Raw genomic sequence first — 20549 nt, 5'->3', positions numbered from 1 at the left:
CCATGTGTAGTCTTCTCTTGTGTTATTTGAGGAAGGTGTTTGCTATGACCAGTGTGTTCTCTTGGCAAAGCTCCATTATCCTTTACCCTGGGCCAAATTTCCCTGTTACTCCAGGTGTTTCTTGACTTCCTTCTTTTGCATTCCAGTTCCCTGCAATGAAAAGGACATCCTTTTGGGGTGTTAGTTCTAAAAGGTCTTGTAGGTCTTCATAGAAGCATTCAACTTCAGCCTCTTCAGCGTTATTGGTTGGGGCATAGGCTTGGATTACCGTGATATTGAATGGTTCGCCTTGGAAACAAACAGAGATCATTCTGTTGACTTTGAGATTGCATCCAAGTACTGCATTTCAGACTCTTTTGTTTACTATGAGGGCTACTCCATTTCCTCTAAGGGCTTCTTGCCCACAGTAGTATATATAATGGTCATGTGAGTTAAATTCACCCATTCCAGTCCATTTTAGTTCACTGATTCCTGAAATGTCAACATTCTCTCCTGCCATCTGTTTGACCACTTCCAATTTGCCTTGATTCATGGACCTAACATTCCAGGTTTCTATGAAATATTGCGCTTTACAGCACCGGACTTTACTTCCATCACCAGTCACATCCACAACTGGATGTTGTTTTTGCTTTGACTCCGTCTCTTCATTCTTTCGGGAGTTATTTCTCCACTGATCTCCAGTAACATATTGGGCACCTACAGACCTGGGGAGTTTATCTTTCGGTGTCCTATCTTTTTTCTTTTTCATACTGTTCATCAGGTTCTCAGGGCAAGAATACTGAAGTGGTTTGCCATTTCCTTCTCCAGTGGACCACGTTTTATCAGAACTCTCCACCATGACCTGTCTGTCTTGGGTGGCCGTACATGGTATGGCTCATAGTTTCATTGAGTTAGACAAGTCTGTGGTCCATGTGATCAGATTGGTTAGTCTTCTGTGATTGTGGTTTTCATTCTGTCTGCCCTCTGATGGATAAGAATAAAAAGCTTCTGGAAGCTTCCTGATGGGGGAGATTGACTTAGGGGAAAATTGGGTCTTGTTCTGATGGGCAGAGCCATACTCAGTAAATCTTTAATCCAATTTTCTGTTGATGGGCGGGGCTTTATTCCCCCTCTGTTATTTATCTGGGGGCCAAACTATGATGGAGGTAATGAAGATAGTGGTAACCTCCTTGAAATGGTCCCATGCAAGCACTGCTACACTCAGTGCCCCCAACCCTTCAGCAGGCCACTGCCCACCCATGCCTCCACCAGAGACTCCTGCATACTCATGGGCAAGTCTGGATCAGTCTCTTGTGGGGTCACTGCTCCTTTCCCCTGGGTCCTTGTGCACACAAGGTTCTGTTTTTGCCCTCCAAGAGTCTGTTTCCCCAGACCTGTGCAAGTTCTGGTGGCTCTATGGTGGGGTTAATGGCAACATCCTCCAAGAGGGCTTATGCTATACCCAACACATTATCCTCTATTATATATCATATAATATTATTATATTATATTTTGATGGCTGATGAGTTAAATAGAGTCATCAAAACCTAAATTCAGACACTGCAATTTATACCCTCAAGATTTTCATCATCCCTTTAAAAATGTTTTTCGGTCTCTTACTTTGTTATTCAATACTCATGGACTCAGGAGTGATTCTTGTCATCCTTACCAGTGACAAAGTGACCATTGCAGGGGTTTTGTTCCTTCTTAGATTTTACTTCTAATCTGCTAGGTGCCTGGTAACTACAGATTCAGATTTAACTCAATTGTGTATAAAATAAGGATAAATATATTGTGATGAGAGTCTGGGAGATTTTCTTTATGCGATATTGAGCTTGAGTACCAAGGCATCAGTGAGAAGCATTTTATTTTCCAAAGGTCATCTTCACATGCCTCCTGACTCTGCACTTTATCCCCGTCACAATTCTCAAGCAGGCTCTGGTTGCTAACTGCAGTCCTGTGTACATACAAGAGGCCAGTAGATGGTTATTAATTGAATGAAATCAATTACCTTGAAATTTAGTAACATTTATGGCCCTTTTTTACAGTGTAATAGTGTTACAGACTAAACAGTCTACAAATGTTCACATTGTTTTATTTCTATCAGTCACTTCACGTATCTGGCCATGTGCCTTTGGTAACTTTGATTTTCTACCTTTTTACTAACAAAAGAATGAAAACTGTGCTAGTCCTGGCACTTCTCTTGTGTCTGATTAGGCAAATATTGGCATATGAACCTGCCTTTAGTCATGGCAAACATTCAGTAACTCTCTGCTTATTTGGCTTTAAAAAGGTTTGTGAAGTGTATGTCTGGGTGTCCTCAGCACTTCATTTTCCTTCTTTTCCAAGTGGCATTTAATACTCAACAAAAACTGATCAGAGGTTTAGAATTATCCTTGGCCCATTGTGTTTCCATGGTTACAGCTCTGTGTTGTTCATCTTCCGAATTCAGCCTCAATGACTTACCCTGCCTTTGTGACCTGTGCTTATTAAATCTTGATTACTATGTTCTCTCTGTGTCAGCCTCTTATTTATACACTACGATCACTTCTAAAGGAGACAGTCTTCCCATATCATGATTGAAGCACCTGAACACAAACACCCATTTTTCAATATTTCTCACCTCTCATGGCAAAGTCCACACTAAAATAACTAGCCCATTTTCAAATTACTCTTTGAAGAAAGCAACTTTTTTCTAAATCTCTCTTAACAATGCTACTCTTTCCCTATTCTCTCCAATGGATGATTAACCAACCACTGGTCTACCTTTCAACTTAGCAAAACTATTATTTCCATGTTTGTTTCTTACCCAGGGTAATGAATGGATTAATGTAAAATAGAAGATAATGAGATTGTGTTACCAAAATAATAGAATGTTATAACACTAATTAAAAGAATTTTTTCTGAAAATAAAAATGTAACTCAATTCATTTGGAGTGCCTACCACACTTTGTGAGTATGTTTTAGAAAATCTTAGATAAGAAATGCAAGTAAAATAGAAAAACTTAAAGTAGATTATCAAGGGAAGGTAACTGAAAAGTAGTCTGTGTCATCATGTAACAACCATAACAAAAATAACAAGAAAATAACCTCATCTTAAGGAAAATAGAAATGTATTTCTCTCACAAAAGAATCCTAAAAGTTGGCTGTCAATGGAAACAATAACAACTCCACTGCCATCAGGGATCCAGGGTTCTTTTACCTGATGCCTCTGAATTCTTAGTGGTCTGATTTATGATTCAGTGGTTACTGGAGCTCCAGCTCTCATATCCACAGTCCAGGCAACAAGATGGAAAAAGGTGGGGGACTCCTTGATACTTTGTATGTCACGTGTACTTAACATCTCTTTGGCCAGAACTTGGTTATCTGGTTACATGTAGTTGCAAAGGAGTTTGGGAAATGTAGTCTTTTAACTAGACTACACTGTAACCCTGGTGGCTCAGAGGTTAAAGCGTCTGCCCGCAATGCAGGAGACCTGGGTTGGATCCCTGGGTCGGAAAGATCCCCTGGAGAAGGAAATGGCACCCCACTCCAGTACTCTTGCCTGGAGAATCCCATGGACGGAGGAGCCTGGTGGGCTATAGTCCATGGGGTCACAAAGAGTGGGACATGACTGAGCAACTTCACTTCACTTCACTTCACAATGTAACCAGCTAATTCTGTTACTACAGAGGAAGAGGGAAATTGATATTTCCCTGTTTTCTAATAGCAGTCTTTTCCACAAATTTTAAAATATATAGCTTTAAAAGCATAAAAGATACAGTGGACAATATGCACTACAGACATAAATCATATTAAAATAAGCTTTGTAGCACCACACACACAGACAATATTTCAAATTCTTTAAAACAAAAGAATACTTGAAAAATTAAATTTTAATCTTTTCCCTCTTCTCTAATCTGACAGTGTCACCCATATCTTTGGTAGGCCATTTGATAGCAAAGATAATTGACATTTATTGAGCATTTATTAAGTTCTAGGCAATGAACTAAATTTTTTACATGGACTTTTTTAAAAAACCTTCAAGCCAACCTTTTGATAAGACTGTAAGTAATTTTCTTTCCATTTTATATAAAACAAATTTAAGGAGGTATGCAATTTGGCCAAAGTCACAGAACTATTAAGTGGGGAAGCCAAAACTTTAACCCAATTCATCTGACCAGGGAATTCTCTTCTCACTATACTATGGCCTTCTTCACTAAATGTTAGCACTTGTCTCTTGTGCTATTTCTATGTACAATTCTTATTTCCCTTACCTTCTGCTTTTTATGTCCAATTACCTTTTTCTCCTCATTTTCTAACCAGCACTCAGTAAATAACCTAAGCTTTCTACTGAGAGGCAATCTTGAGTAAATTAGTGTGTTTATTGTCTAATCCAGCCTCCACACTGCCTAACACAGACCCTTGCAGAAAGAAGGTGATGCTAAATAATTAGGGGCAGAATAATAGAAAGTAATGAATGATATACTTGTGACTGGTTTGAAGGCAAATTGTTCAGGAAGAAATAGATCATAACATATGAGCAGAAATAGAAAACAGAAATTGGTTAAGTCTACACTCTGAAGTTTTGCATTAAAACATTATGGGTTGAAAAAAGGCTACAAGGACTAGCAGGATTTTGTGCAATTTTGATTCTGATTATTTAGTTTTTGTTTGTTTTGATTTTGTCACCTGGGAATGTTGAGACTGTTTGAGGGTATAAAAAGCCTGATGAGACAGAATGATAATATTGGTAAGGGAGAGGAAAAGTATATGAAAATAACTCTGAAGGAAGTAGGACAAGATGAGATGAAGGGGTAACATGAGGAGCAGAGTCTCAGTGAGGAGAGAAAAATCCATTTTCCTGAGCTGCATAAAAGGATCAAGACATAGGATCAATAAATAATGTCCTTTACAAAGACTTTGTTAAGCTCTATTGTTAACTGAAGAATCAAGAGTAGGAGAGGGGCTTCCCTGGTGGCTCAATGTATGCCTTAGAGCAACTAAAGTGGTGTGCCACAAAACTATTGCGCCTGTGCTCAAGAGCCTGGGAGATGTGACTACGGAGCCCAGGTGCCCTAGAGAAGCCACTGCAATCAGAAGTCCGTGCACCACAAACTAGAGAGCAACCCCCATTCGCCACAACTAGAGAAGAGCCTGCACAGCAACGAAGACCCAGCACAGCTCCCCACCCCCATCCCCCCAAAAAAAGAGTAGGAAGGAAAACTGAATAAAAAGGATAAAGGATGGAAACTGTTGGTGTTGAGCCATGAAGTAACCTAAAACCTGGACATGGGAGCTTAGGCACGGAAAAGTCATCAAAGAGCACAGCTACAGATGGGCAAGTCAGGATGGTGGCAAAAGGCATCCTGAAAGGCTCATGAGGAAGTCACCAGGGAAGACGAGCAGTGCAGTGGGTGAAAATAAAGGTACTGAAAACCAACCCCAACTGGGTAAGGGCGTCTGAAAGAAAAGACAGAGGTAAGCAGGGGAGGTGAGAGATGAGTGGACTTCTCTGATAAACACTCTCTCGTCAGGTCATTGCATTCCACGGTAATTTTAAAAAAATCTGCTATATTAGCACATGGCAACAAAAGAGGAAAAGAACATCTTGTACAGATCTGTTCTTTGAGGATATTCAAAGCGGCAGCATATTGTTTATTATCGTATTTCATAATCACAGAATTATTGTACCCACCTGACATTTTTGTCAAGTACTCCCTTTATTTTCCTCACCACCTCTCCTTTTGACTTCTGATACTACTTACAAATTTATCTCTTTGGTGAAATGAGATCTTGAACTATTGCTCCGTGAAATAACTCATCAAAGAGTACATTCTCCAGACACAAGGCCAAACTGCCCCCAGTGGCAACTTTCAGCTGCGTAAATGCCAATGCTGGTTATCTCCATGAAAAGATCCTTATGGTTTCAATACCATTATAGCATTTGTGTTGAATTATGTCCCCAACATGAGGTATATTTCCGATACACATTCCTTCATAGTGTCCTCTGTGATGAGAAAATATTTCTGAGGAGTTACGCTTAAACCAGCATTAGAAAAATTCAATAGATCATTCAAGAAAATATTCACTGGGCTTATTCTGATCCCACCACTGCTGTGGGCACTGGGAATACAGCAGTACATAAAACAAAGTTTGTGTCATCATGACACTTCCATTCTCGTGCAGAGAGTAGACGTGAAGCAAGTAATTTAGTATACGGAATATCAGTTGGGAAGAAGTACCATGAGAAAAAAAGGAGGAAGAGGGGATGAATGAAAGTTGCTCAGTCATGTCTGACTCTGCAACCCCATGAACTACACAGTCCATGGAATTCACCAGGCCAGAATACTGGAGTGGGTAGCTGTTCCCATCTCCAGGGGATCTTCCCAACCCAGACATTGAACCCAGATCTCTTACACTGCAGGCGGATTCTTTACCAGCTGAGCCACCAGGGAAGCCCGAAGGTAGGATAGCACTGGTGAAATAGGGCTTCAGTTCAATTCAGTTCAGTTGTTCAGTCGTGTCTGACTCTTTGTGACTCCATGGACTGCAGCACACCAGGCCTCCCTGTCCCAACTCCCAGAGCTTGCTTAAACTCATGTCCATCAAGTTAGTGATTCCATCCAGCCACCTCATCCTCTGTCATCCCCTTTCCCTCCTGCCTTCAATCCTTCCCAGCATCAGGGTCTTTTCCAATGAGGCTAGGGAAGAAGAAATTGCAATCTTAAATAAAGGATAAATAAAGTCTCCTTGTTGAGGGGGATATCTGAGTAAAGAGCAGAAGAAGTTGAGACAAAAAATCTAGAAACCAGAAGAAGGTGGGGAGAGTGGAGGAGGAGGAAGAGGAGAAGGAAAAGAAGTCATTAAATGGGACTGGGAATGATGATGCAAAGACCCCAAGAGACTCTGAAGATGGAGCCGGCATGGTCAGAGAAATGATGGGGTTGGAGAAAGAAAATATCTTGTAGAGTCTCTCTTTTTTTTTTTTTTTTGCAGTTTACATTTTAATTCCTTATTTAATCCTTTCTCTCCACTTTTCAGAGCTGTGGTCCACTCTAGATTATCTCTTTCCAGACAAATTTCCCTAGATTTGATGTTAATTGTTATCAACATTCCTATTAGATTTTTAAAATTTTCTTTTAAAAGCTCTTTTTATTGTGAAATATAAAACATGAATAGAGAAATATATAATATATATTATATGCAATTATATATATATTGTAAATTACAGTGAATAGTTATATAATCATCACTCAGGCACAAAACCTCATAGGGTCTTGTAGATCGTTATAATATGAGAAGCTATTGGAAGATTTTGTGCAGAGGAGTAACACAGTAGGACTTATGTTTTTAACAGATCACTCTGGACACTGTGTTGAGAAGAAATAGTGGATGGCAACAGTAGAGTCAGAAATGGTAGAAAGGCTATTGCAGCATTCTTGAGGTAAGGAAGGATGGCAGCTTGCTCCAGGATATTAGTAGCAGAGGTAATAGGAAGTGATAGGCTTTGAATACATGTATTTGCTAATGGATGGGATGTGAGATATGAAATAAAGGAATAAGCAGTGACTCCAATATTTTGGCCATGAACAAGTGAAAAGCTGGCATTGCCATTCAGGGCCATGGAGGTAATTGCCCAAGGAGCAAGCTTGCAGCTTCTCTACTGTTGGGAGGTTCAAAGACAATAAATTGAAGTGTAAGAATTCCCAAGTAATTCTTCCAGATGGCTTGATTAACTAGAGGAATGAGGGAAGGGGTTGAGGATCATTTATCCCAATCCAGCCACACTGAATATTCATCAAACCAGACTCTAGAAGAAAAAACCAATTCATTTTGTTCCAAAGAACAAAGTAGGAGTGAGAGGCACCAGCCCGTATGACCTTATGGCTCTTACGACGCTGCTGTCACTTGTGGCCTTAAGAGAGGCTCTGCTCTCAGCCAGAGTCTCCTCCCTCAGGCGGGGGCTGGGGAGCCATGGCCATAGGCTAATTGCTCCCCTTGCTGTGTGTGGTTGTTCTGTCACTAACTCGTGTCTGACTCTTTGCAACCCCATGCCCTGCAGCATGCCGGGCTTCCTTGTCCTTCATTATCTCCCGGAGTTAGCTCAAACTAACATCCACTGAGTCAACGATCTAACCATCTCATCCTGTCGTCCCCTTCTCCTCCTGACCTCAATCTTTCCCACCATCAGGGTCTTTTCCAATGAGTGGGCTCTTCCCATCAGGTGGCCAAAGTGTTGGAGTTTCAGCTTCAACATCGGTCCTTCCAGTGAATATTCAGGGTTGATTTCCCTTAGGGTTACCTGGATTGATTTTCTTGCTGTCCAAGGAACTCTCTCTCAAGTCTTCTCCAGGACCACATTTCAAAAGCATGGATGCTTTGGTGCTCAGCCTTCTTTATGGCCCAATTTTCACATTGTACATGACTGCTGGAAAAACCATAGCTTTGACTTATGGACCTTTGTTGGCAAAGTGATGTCTCTTCTTTTGGGGAGCATCAGAGAATGAGATTGTTAAATAGCTTAGCCAACTCAATGGATGTGAAGTTGAGTAAACTCCGGGAGACAGTCAGGGACAGGGAAGCCTGGAATTCTGCAGTCCATGGGGTTGAGCGAGTTGGACATGACTGAGTGACTAAAGAACAAACAACAGGGTAGGTGTATGCTTGACTTTGTAAAGAAACTGCCAAACTGTTTTCCAAGTGTTTGGAAAACATCATTTCACATTCCCACTAATAATACAGAAGCGCTCCAATTTCTCCATGTTAATGCCAGCACTGGATCTGGTCAGGCAGCTAGTGACGAATTCTTTCAGCTTTCACATGTCTGAAAAAGTATTTATTTTATCTGAATTTTTGAAAGATATTTTTGTATGGTTATAGACTTTAAGGTTGAAAGTTTTTCATTTTCTTTCAGGACGTTAAAATTTTGCCCCACTACTTTCTGGATTTCATTGTTTCCTACAGGAAGTCTTCTATCATGCTTAGTTTCCTTTTCAATTTAATTCATCATTTCCCCCTAGCTACTATGTTTTCTCCTTAGTGCTGGTTTTAAGTAATTTCATTATTATAAGCTTTGGCATAATTATCTTCATGTTTCGTTTAGAGTTCATCAAAATTCTTAAATCTGTAAGTTTACAATTTTCATAAATTTGGAAAATTTTCTGACCATTATCATTTTAATGGATTTTACTTTTTAGAGGAGTTTTACATTTCACAGCAAAATTGAACAGAAAGCACAAAGTTCCTGTACACCTCTTGTCACCCCACCATCCCAGCCGCCCGACATGTACAGCCTCCACCACTGTCAACAGCCTGCTCCAGAGTAATAACATTTGTTACAATCGGTGAATCTACACCATCCAAAGTTCTTAACTTGCATCAAGGTTGACTTGGGGTGATATATATTCTGTGGGTTTTGCCAAATGTACAGTGACATGTATCTACCATTAGAGTATCATACAGAACAGTTTCATTGCCCTAAAAACTCTCCATACTCACCCAATATCTGATAATTGCTGATCTTCCATAATTTTGCCTTTTTCAGAATGTCATACAATTGGAATTACAGACTATGTAGCTTTTTCAGATTAATTTCTTTCACTTAGTAATATCCATTTCAGTTCAGTTCAGTTGCTCAGTCGTGTCCGACTCTTTGCAACCCCATGAACCACAACACGCCAGGCCTCCCTGTCCATCACCAACTCCTGCAGTTTACTCAAACTCATGTCCATTGACTCGGTGATGCCATCCAACCATCTCATCCTCTATTGTCCCCTTCTCCTCCTGCCCTCAATCTCGCCCAGCATCAGGGTCTTTTCAAATGGGTCAGCTCTTCGCATCAGGTAACCAAAGATTGGAGTTTCAGCTTCAACATCACTCCTTCCAATGAATACCCAGGACTGATCTCTTTTAGGATGGATTGGTTGGACCTCCTTGCAGTCCAAGGGACTCTCAAGAGTCTTCTCCAACACCACAGTTCAAAAGCATCAATTCTTCAGTGCTCAGCTTTCTTTAGAGTCCAACTCTCACATCCATACATGACCACTGGAAAACCCATAGCCTTGACTAGATGGACCTTTGTTGGCAAAGTAATGTCTCTGCTTTTTAATATACTGTCATGGTTGGTTATAACTTTCCTTCCAAGGAGTAAGCATCTTTTAATTTCATTGCTTGCAGTCACCATCTGCAGTGATTTTGGAGCCCCCCAAAATAAAGTCAGCCACTGTTTCCACTGTTTCCCCATCCATTTGCCATGAAGTGATGAGACCAGATGCCATGATGTTAGTTTTCTGAATGTTGAGCTTTTAATATCCATTCAGGGTTCCTCAATTTCTTTTCATGACTTAATAATGCATTTATTTTTAGCAGTGAATAATATTTCATTGTTTGGATGTATTAGATTTTATTTTTCCATTTTTCTGCAGAGACTACTATTGTTCTTTTCTCTTTTTTTAATACATCTTCAAATGTTTCTCTTTTCATTCCCCTCTCCCCCACCTCATCTCCTTCAAGGACTCCAAGTGCGTGTATATCAGGTTATGGGAAATTGTTCTATAGCATTGTTCTCTCTCTCTCTTTGGCTTAGCTTTCATTCTGTCTGAGTTTGGTTTCAGGTATATTCTATTGTGATTTCTTCAAGTACACAGATCTTTTCATCTGAGGAGTGAATCTATTATATTTTCCAGCCTTATTGAAATATTATAAACATATATCTAAGTTAAGGCGTAGATAGTGATAGTAGATAGTGAAGTCACTCAGTCGTGTCCAACTCTTTGTGACCCCATGGACAGTAGTCAACCAGGCTCCTCCGCCAATGGGATTTTCCGGGCAAGAATACTGGAGTGGGTTGCCATTGATACAGGTGTATATCATAAAATGATCACCACATTAAGGTTAATTAACCCTTTATCCCCTCACACAATTACCATTCTTTTTCTGGTGATACATTTAAGATCTAGTCTCTTAGCAACTGTCAAGTATATAATACAGTGTTGTTAATTATAGTCAGCATGCTGTATGTTAGATCTCCAAAACTTATCCATCTTAGAGTTGGACATTTGTCTGCTTTGACCAACATAGCCCCATTTTCCTCACCCCTCAACCCCTAGCAACAACCGTTCTATTCTTATTTCCATGAATTTGGCTTTTTTAGATTTCACATATGTTATATGATATTTGTCTTTCTCTGTCTGACTTGTTTCACCACTAGTGAAATCTTTAGCATCCCAGCTACTATATTCTGTCAGGGACTATCTGTGCCTTAGTGTTTGTGCGATCAACCCCATGGAGCCTACCAGGCTCCTCTGTCCATGAAACTTTCCAGGCAAGAACACTGGAGTGGGTTGTCATTTCCTTCTCCAGGGGATCTCCCCGACCCCAGGATCTGTGCCCTAAATAACCCTCATATTGAGGTTCTGTTTGCCTGCTTGGATATGAGTCAATCAGCCCAAACCCCAACTGATGACCTGTTTCTCATACCACTCCTTGTACCACTTATAAATTAGTTCAGACTTCCAAAGAGCAGACTCCAAAACAGTATTAGATACCCAAGAGATTTATTGGAGAAATGTTTGTAAAACAAAAAGTAGATGAAGCTGGAGAAGACAAAGACAGAATCCAGACTGAGAAGAGTCTCGACCTCTGTGAAGGGGTAGAGGGAAGAAAGAGGGATATGTAGTAAGCTTCTTAGACTGCAGGGCAGTTCTAAGAAAGTTCTGGCCTGAATAAAGAGTGTCCTTGAGCCAAAGTCACAATTGAGGAGTCCCCCATCTCACAGGGATGAATCTACACGATTCCTCCTTTTACTGTTGCCACGCTCCATCACTAGGTGAGTGTAGCCCATGGGAAGCATGGCTCTTCTTGAAAACGTGATTGAGGATCCGGAAGTCGGGCCACCAGTCCATTACGTTCCCAGCAGCAGGAAACCTGAGCAGCACATTTTTATAACCATGGATGCCACAGCTCCTCACTGACTAGTCTATGCAAATACTGCCCTCTAGAGTTTTGAAAGGTGTCTCTGACTCCCTAGTATCTACTGCACAAATTAGCCTCTGTCTTTAAATTCCAACATTTAGGACTTCCCTGATGGCTAAGTGGTTAAGGCCCTGGGCTTCCCATGCAGGGAACAAGGCAAGTGCAATCCCTGGTTGGGGAACCAAGACCCCACATGCCACGTGGTGTGGCCAAAATAAATAAATAAATAAGTAAATAAGTTCCAACATTTTGGTCCCTTCATTCTAAAATCAGGGAACCTTGCTTCATACTTCACTGAAAAAAAAAAAAAAAGCCATAATAAGAAAGGAACTTCTGCATATTATCACCACGTGTATGCTTCTTTTCCTCTTGCTTCTAGGGGGAAGATATCCTTTCATAGAGCATAGGCCAACTCTTCTACCTGACCAAATCCTACCACCTCTTGCTTACTAAAGACAAAGCTCCAGAATTTTAAATTCTTTCTCTTTCTCTCTCTCCTGAAATCAACTTCCCTCCTCTACTAGTTCATTCACACCATACAAAGTCTTGCTATTATCGATCTTTTAAAAATGTATGAATTTATGAGCATGAAGGTATAGGTGAAACTGGCTGGTCCCAGCAGGATAGTCACATGTGGTTGACCTCTTTATTCTTGAGAAATGCTTGTTTTCAAACTCCAGGAATATGGTCCTTTCTTACCTCTACAAATAGGGTCTAGACAGCCTGTGAACAGCTCCTAATTCTAAAATGGAACAAAGGGAGTAAGCATGAGAATGCATGTCCTCTTCTCTTCAATTCTCACCCCTTTTATCTTTATCTTCCTGTCTTTCCATTTTGCCAGTTTCACTTTCCATGTTCTGTTTTTTTTTTTTTCCTAATCAGATCCTTTGGTGATCCAGACCATCCAAGTGATCCTTGAGGACGGTACCACTATGTGCCCCTCATTCTGGCTGATGAGTTACTGACCCTGTAGCTGTAGTTGAGAAAGATCCAGAAGGTAACCAAGTGAAGGGTTCTTACAGCTCTCCTGTAGCCAGCCTACCTCTCACTTCCCATTACCACGTATTTTTAGTAAAGATTTATACCAGAACCTCTCTTTTCAACCTTTGAAAATCTTATGCTGCCCCAAAACTAGAACAAGAAAATTTTCACAGTGGGATAGCATTTATTAAAAACAAAATCAAGGACTTCACTCCTTTTATATGTTGAGAAAGTCTCAGCTTGGGGCAGCGTGGTACCTTCCATTGAAGTCAAATAAATCTATTTAACAGGAGTTTCTAGAGGAGTAGCCATGGGGTAGCCCATTCCTATAACCCTATTACCCCAGGTTAGAAGAAACCAGGCATGACCTGTTTATATTTTCTCTATTCATATTTTTTTTCTTTTTTCTCTTTTGTGGCCACATCACATAGCACAGCATGTGGAACTTCCCTGAGCAGGATTGAATCCTGCAGTGCAAGTGCAGAGTCTTAACCACTGGGCCCCCAGCGAAGTCCCAGACACGAAGTGTTTTTAATCAATGATTCTCAAACTGTATGAAACATCAAAATCACTTAGCAGGCTGGTTAAAATTCAGATTGTTGGGCCCTACTCTCAGACTCTCTGATTTAGTATGTGTGGGTAGAGTTCACGAATTTGCTTTTCTAACTATTCTCCAAGAGATTCTAATACTGTTAATCCAAGGAATCTTGGTTTTAGACCCTATAATAGAGGAGTGTCTCTGAGGGTGGTACTTAATCTTTCTGCCTTAACCCCACCCAGCCTCATGGAGTTGTGCTATGTCTTAGGGAGAGAGACAAAGCATCTCTGAGGCTCTGGAGGTGTGCTTGGGTTTTGTTCCCCTCTAATTGAATGTAACAGAAGCAGGAGAGAGTTATTCTCCTGCACATTATCTCAGACCACCAGAGGCTCTGCACCTTGAGTCCTGAAGTGTTCTAAAGCATCAGGGCCAGTGCACGGGAAGAGCAATGAAAGCGGAGGCAGTGGTGAACAAAGTTACATCACCTGAATCACAGTCCTTTTGCTGTTGATGGTGAGGATGGTCTTTAACTCCTTTTCGTCAGAGTTTTGCCTAAGGCCTTTGGATGAGATCATTTTAGTATTAAATTGAAGTTCTTTTAGCTTCTATAATTTGCAATTTACCAGTTGACCGGGTAAATGCTCCCAGGGTTTCAGTAATGTGTACATTCAATAAATTGGAGACTAAACAAATTAATGCTATGATTCTTATTTAAAGAATGTGATAAAAAGCAGAGAAAAAAAATGAACTTGCTTCAGGCTGCACAGGTTGGTGCCAGAATTCAAAATAGAAGAGAGAATGAGTTTGGATCCTATGCTTGGACCACATTAGTTATTATTAGATATTCTTTTCAAATGCTGATCCTTGGGGAACCATCGCCACACCAAAAAAATTCCATTCTGACTTTTCCCGAATGCCAGTAACACAAGGAAGAAGATGTATTTGGCTAATTGGGAAACATCTGATTTCACCTTTGTGGGATCTGATTTGGTATTGCTTTAACAAGGGTCAAAGGTGAAACTTCATGACAAGCCTGTGAGGAAAGGAGTCCTATTTTTTAGGAAGGGGAAAAGGGGAGACAGGTAAACAAAAGTGTGCTCTTCATTTTAAGATGAGAACAAAATCATTTTTCCCACAGCCTTCAAGGATGGATGCAATCTTCCTCCCCAGAATAAATACATCCTGAGAAAAAGGAGACTAAGCACAGACTGAAAAGAAGCTTCCCTTGGATTCCTTGACTCAGGACTCTGATTTCTCCAATTGCATCTCCTCCTTCTCTGATTCTTGCCCTCCGGCCTCCTCCTATAAAGACCTTCGTAATTACATTGGGCCCACCCAGCTTTCCTGGGATAATCTCCCTATTTTAGCGTCCTTAACTTAATCACATCTGCAGTCCCTTTTGCCACAGACGGTAACATATTCACAGGTTTGGGGCATTCAGTTCAGTTCAGTTCAGTCACTCAGTCATGTCCGACTCTTTGCGACCCCATGAATCGCAGCACGCCAGGCCTCCCTGTCCATCACCATCTCCTGGAGTTCACTCAGACTCACGTCCATCGAGTCAGTGATGCCATCCAGCCATCTCATCCTCTGTCGTCCCCTTCTCCTCCTGCCCCCAGTCCCTCCCAGCATCAGAGTCTTTTCCAATGAGTCAACTCTTCGCATGAGGTGGCCAAAATACTGGAGTTTCAGCTTCAGCATCATTCCTTCCAAAGAAATCCCAGGGTTGATCTCCTTCAGAATGTACTGGTTAGATCTCCTTGGGGCATTAGGATGTGAATATTCTGGGAGGAAGACGTTAAAATGTAAATAAACTACCACATTGTATTCACACTGTGGCAGTCACATTGTTGAGTTCATATTGTATTAACTTGGGGTCCCTTTGCCATTCTCACTGGTCCAAACACTGATCAATAAATGTGCAGTTTTTTAGACCTGCCGATCATGGGAACCACTCTCCACGAAGTCACCTACAGGGAATTTATAATCACCTTTTGTCCCATTCAGTTTTGATGCATTAGTTCAAATTAAATGCCCAAGCCACAAGCATTTCCCTAAAAACTAGCTGCCAATTTAGCATCTTTGTCAATTTCAATAATTTGAATGACATAAGATTGTAATCACATGTGTGCATTTCTCGATTATGTGTGCATTTCTCGAGGTTGGTTTTATGATTTTCAAGGCCCTTGCTCTGTGATACAGTAGGACACATGCTCTGCTCTGCTTGTACTCATCCTGCATTCAACAGCTGTTTTCTAAGTACCTACTAGGGGCTGTCGTGTTCTAGTTGCTGATCCCAGAGTTTGCTCCGCAGGATTCACATGCATACGTAAGAAAAGAGCCAGCCTTTGAACTGCTAACTCCAGGGAACCTCAACCACCAGTTAGGGACTCACTTTATATGCCTCACATTCAAACTTGCACAAAGAGAATCTGGGTTACTCGAGTGGTCACCATCATTATAGAGAGTGCCCCTGTGGAGTACAGTAGTCCTGTCTCCTGCGGGTTCTCAGAATAAGGCAGTGTATACAGAAGGCAATGTGCCTGGCGTATCTAGGGAAGAAAACAGGTAGTAATGCTTTTGTTGCATATTTCACTTCCCATCATTTCTTCTCTCATCTTTCTCCCCTCTTATATCTGGATCCATGTCAACCAAAATTCACCTTTTAATTGCAAACTATTGTTTTGTCATCTCCCTTTTAAAATTTCCTGTTTCTTTCATTTTGTTGAGTATGTAGATCAGATGCTTTCTAATATTCTGTTTCCTAGTGTAATTTTTAAGTGTAGTTTACCTTTGTATCAGTGGTTTCTTGTTTTATGTTCAAGGATGCTAAGGTTCATATTAGATTACTTCTGCTTTTTTCTTCCTTGAATGACCAAAAGTGCATACAGACTTGGTGCTTATCACACATAAGGTCAATGACTTTCACTTTGTCTCCTTTGTCAGCTGTAATTATCAGAATTATCCTGTCAATTTTGAAGGCATTAATTAAATACTTGGTGTCTACCTGGTGTAGTTTTCAGAACTTATTTTCTGAATTCATTTTTTGGTCTGCCTACATAGCTACGGATTCCTAAATATTTAGATATTTAGAAGTAATGTGTAGTTTTGATGTCTCTGTGTTGTTTAGTCACTAAGTCGTGTCCGATTCTTTTGTGACCCAATGGACTGTAGCCCACCGGGCTCCTCTGTCCATGAGATTTTCCAGGCAAGAATACTGGAGTGGGTTGTCATTTCCTTCTCCAGAAGATCTTTCTGACTCAGGGATCGAACCCACGTCTCTTGCATTAGCAGGTGGATTCTTTATCACTGAGCCACCAGGGAAGCCCAATGTATAGTTTATCCGTTGTCCAAAATAGCATCGAAAGACTACAAATTCACAAGTTCCCCTCTTATAAGGCTCTTTTTGTCTCTGAGGTTTTCTTTTTTTTAAATTGTATTGGTGAACATTTATGTGTCCTCAGCCATTCACCCCATGGACTGTAGCCCAGCAGGCTCTTCTCCCCATGGGATTTTCCTTGCAAGAATACTGGAGTAAATTTCCATTTCCTTTTCCAGGAGAACTTTCCAACCCAGGACTGAACCCACATCTCCTGCAGTACAGACAGCTTCTTTACCACTGATCCATGAGGAAGCCTGGTGAACATTTTTACACATAAGTTGAGAAGACTAGAGACTCCATATAAACCAACATTTATATTTTTCAATAAAGGTGCTAAAGAAATTCAACAGGAAAAGGATAGATTTATTAACTAATGGCCTAGAAAAATTATATTTTCTTCTTTATTTTTTTAGTTTATTTTTAATTGGAAGATAATTACTTTACAATATTGTGTTGGTTTCTGCCATAGTCAACATGAGTCTCTGAGGTTTTCAATTACTGTCTTCATATTCCAAGGTGCCACCCCCAACCAGGCATTCACTTCCATAGTAGCAACATTGGATACTTGGAATGTGGGCCTAGAGTCTTGATAGAAAAACAGCTTGCCTCTGCTACCGTGGTTGTTTGAAAGTGAAAGAGTTAGTCGCTCCATCATGTCCAACTCTTTGCAACCCAGGGGACTTTAGCTCGCCAAGATCCTCTGTGCAAGGGATGTTCTAGGCAAGAATATTGGAGTGGGTTGCCATTCCCTTCTCCAGGGAATACTCCCATCCCAGGAATCTAACCCAGGTTTCGTGCCTAGCAGGCAGATTCTGTACTGTCTGAGCAACCTTTGTAGTTGTCTGGACAGCTGCAAATCAAATTTGCTTCAAGTAAGACTACAAAGATAGAAGGACAAAGATTTAAGCTCCCAAGTTTCCTCAGACAGCTCCGAGTGACTACTGGGCTGTTCCCCGACAGACTGCCGGCTAGTTCCCTCAGCCTCAGGGCCTTTAGGGGTGGAGTTCTGAACAGCAAGAGCACAAGTAAGAGGTGGTGCAGCCCAAACTGGACCCCACAGCTGGACAGGGAAGCACCTGCCAGGAGACTATCCTCAGCAGGTGCCTCGCAGAGCAGCCCATCCTGCATCCCCTGGGGCCAGACTCAACTGCAAGCCCACAGGAGTCACTTCCAGAAACATCTAGTCGGGACTTTACAGCGAGTTACAATTTCACAGAACCAGATTACACCAGAGTCAGGGACATTTGAAGTCACGCTCATCAGCAATTCCCTTTGTCTCCACAGGCTGCTCAGGGAAGGGGAAGCTCAATGACAATAACTATAGAAACAAACAAACAAAGAGAGCAAGTCCTTTAGGCTGCTCCCTTCAGTAGATATCAAGTTTAAAAATTGTTTTACTAGTGGTGAGAGGGCCCTCTTTCAAGTCATCTTGAGCAGTGGGAGCAGTGACAAACATAGCCACAGCACATAAGGGGGAAAAAAAAAAAAAAACAGTGACGATAATGGAACCAATAGATATATATATAGCTTTTATATATCCTAAAGATATATAAAACCTGAGCTCAAGGTACTGGAATCAGCAAAACAATAGCCAAGGAAGCCACCTCTCAATTTTAGGGAGTGAGTGGACACTGCAAGCTGATTTCTTTGAGTTAAGAAGTCCAATGGGCAGCAAAGAAAATTGCCCATCTTAGACAAGGAGACTTGAAGATCTCAGCTTCCCACAATTTCTTGGGTGGACTCTCACAGCAAAGATTTTCTTTATTGTTTCTTAGATAGATTCAAAGACTTCCCAAGTGGTTCAATGATAAAGAATCCTCCTGCCAAGCAGGAGACCTAGGTTCCATCCCTGGATTAGGAAGATCCCCTAGAGAAGGAAGTGACAGTCCACTCCAGTATTCTTGCCTGGGAAATCCCACAGAAAGAGGGGCCTGGAGGGCTACAGTCCATGGGGCACAAAGACTCAGACATGACTGAGTGACTGAGTGCACATATTAGAGAGATTCAAACTTTGATTGTGGCGTCTGTGCCCAGCAGCTACAGAAGCTGGGGAGGCAGGGTTTTTGAAGCTGACATTATTACAGCACTCAGTGAGCAGATTAGAAATGTTACCTGGGACATGAATGGACAGAGAAGGATTTATCTTTCCTGTAGTTCAAGTTTTAGGTATGAAGAGTGAGACTATCCTATTGAAATGATGATGAAATAAGCTAAAGACATCTCAGAAGATATAAACAGTATGATTATGAAATAAGGATGTCTTATATGGGAATAATCAAATCACCTCAGAAGCAAGAGTCCACACTCCAACCACATTTCCCTGCATCCAGGCCTGATAACAAACCAGCAAGCAAAGCATAAGCAAATCCCGCAGCTAGGGAAATGGCAAAGTCAAAAATAAGCCAGGGAAAATTTGCATCAGGAGGGAGGTATTTTCTTGCATGAAACACTAATGTGGCCAGGAACCTGGTCCCAAACTGGAAACTGTGGCAGAGATTCTGAGTACATGCCCAGGAAGTTTCCTTGGAATAGAAGGATGATAACCAGCCAACTCTCTGTCTTCTTCATGGTCATCTATATGCTCGAGTTCTTGACAATAACTGGGCAGAGCAGCCTGACTGTCATAGTGCTGGGCAGAGAGTGGGTGCAGACTCAAAGGCTGCCACCTGTGGACATGATTCTCACCAGCCTGGGCTTCTGCCGCTTCTGTCAACTGTGGTCATCGATGCTGCACAACTTTGGCTCCCACTTCCACCCTAATTTCAATTTCTGGTATTTTGGGATCATCTGGCAATTTACTAATATCCTTTCCTTCTGGTTGACCAGCTTGCTTGCTGTCTTCTACTGTGTCAAAGTCTCCTTCTTCAGCCACCCCATCTTCCTCTGGATGAAGTGGAGAATTGTGAGATGGGTTCCTCGGCTGCTGCTGGGCTCTCTGCTGGTTTCTTGTGTGTCTACCATCTTTTCAGCTACTAGTTATTACATCATCATTCAATTCATCTCCATGAAGGATTTCCCTAGAAACAGCACCATGCTTGAGAGACTGGAAGCGTTCCTGTGGGATTTTTCCACACTGCGGAAGGTAGTTGTGTTGGTTATTCCTTTCCTCCTGTTCCTGGCCTCCACAGTCTTGCTCATGGCCTTATTATCCCGACATCTGAAGCAGATGAAAGACCTTCACACAGGCCACTCTATCTCCAACCCGGAAGCTCTCTCTGCCGCCCTGAGGTCTCTTGGCATCTTCCTCATCTTGTTCACCTTTTATTTTCTGACCGTGCTCGTCTCCATCTTGGATGTCCTATTTAATAAAGAGTCTTGGTTCTGGGCCTGGGAAGCTATCATCTATGCATTAGTCTCTATTCATTCTACTTTACTAATGCTGAGCAGTGCCAAACTGAAAAGAGTTTTAAAGGCAAGGTGCTGGAGCCTAGAAGCTGCCTGAGGCGTAGGGAACAAGACCTCTGGGCAAATGAGTTTTTGCACTGATACAACTAATACCAATAACCAAACTGGCAGGATTTTGACAATCTCCTGTGTGACAATGAGAAACCATAAACGTTAGCCTCATTCTCTTTGCCCACAGCCATCTATCTCCAAACAACCAAGCTCTTCTGTTCTGAGCCACTGCTTCCTTCTCCTGTCCACAATCCCCAGGTTGGTGCAAACTCTCTCATGACTTCCTCTACCTCTTTACCTCTGGGATCTTTCTCCCAG

General features: G+C 41.5%; 1 protein-coding gene across 1 annotated transcript; it reads left to right on the top strand.

The window, feature by feature from the left end:
- The first annotated feature begins 19349 nt into the window (after positions 1 to 19349).
- Positions 19350 to 20277, top strand: TAS2R16 (taste 2 receptor member 16). The gene has a single exon (XM_040259550.1). The coding sequence runs from the start codon at positions 19372 to 19374 to the stop codon at positions 20275 to 20277; it is 906 nt and encodes a 301-aa protein (XP_040115484.1). The 5' UTR covers positions 19350 to 19371.
- The last annotated feature ends 272 nt before the right edge of the window (positions 20278 to 20549 follow it).

The sequence above is a fragment of the Oryx dammah genome, unplaced genomic scaffold (assembly GCF_014754425.2).
Source record: "Oryx dammah isolate SB20612 unplaced genomic scaffold, SCBI_Odam_1.1 HiC_scaffold_18, whole genome shotgun sequence".
Taxonomy (NCBI): domain Eukaryota; kingdom Metazoa; phylum Chordata; class Mammalia; order Artiodactyla; family Bovidae; genus Oryx; species Oryx dammah.
Note: the sequence above shows the minus strand (reverse complement) of the source record. Positions and strands in the feature narration are given on the sequence as shown.

Coding starts and splice junctions, on each gene's coding strand:
- TAS2R16 (XM_040259550.1), top strand. CDS start 19,372: ATGATAACCAGCCAACTCTCTGTCTTCTTCATGGTCATCTATATGCTC.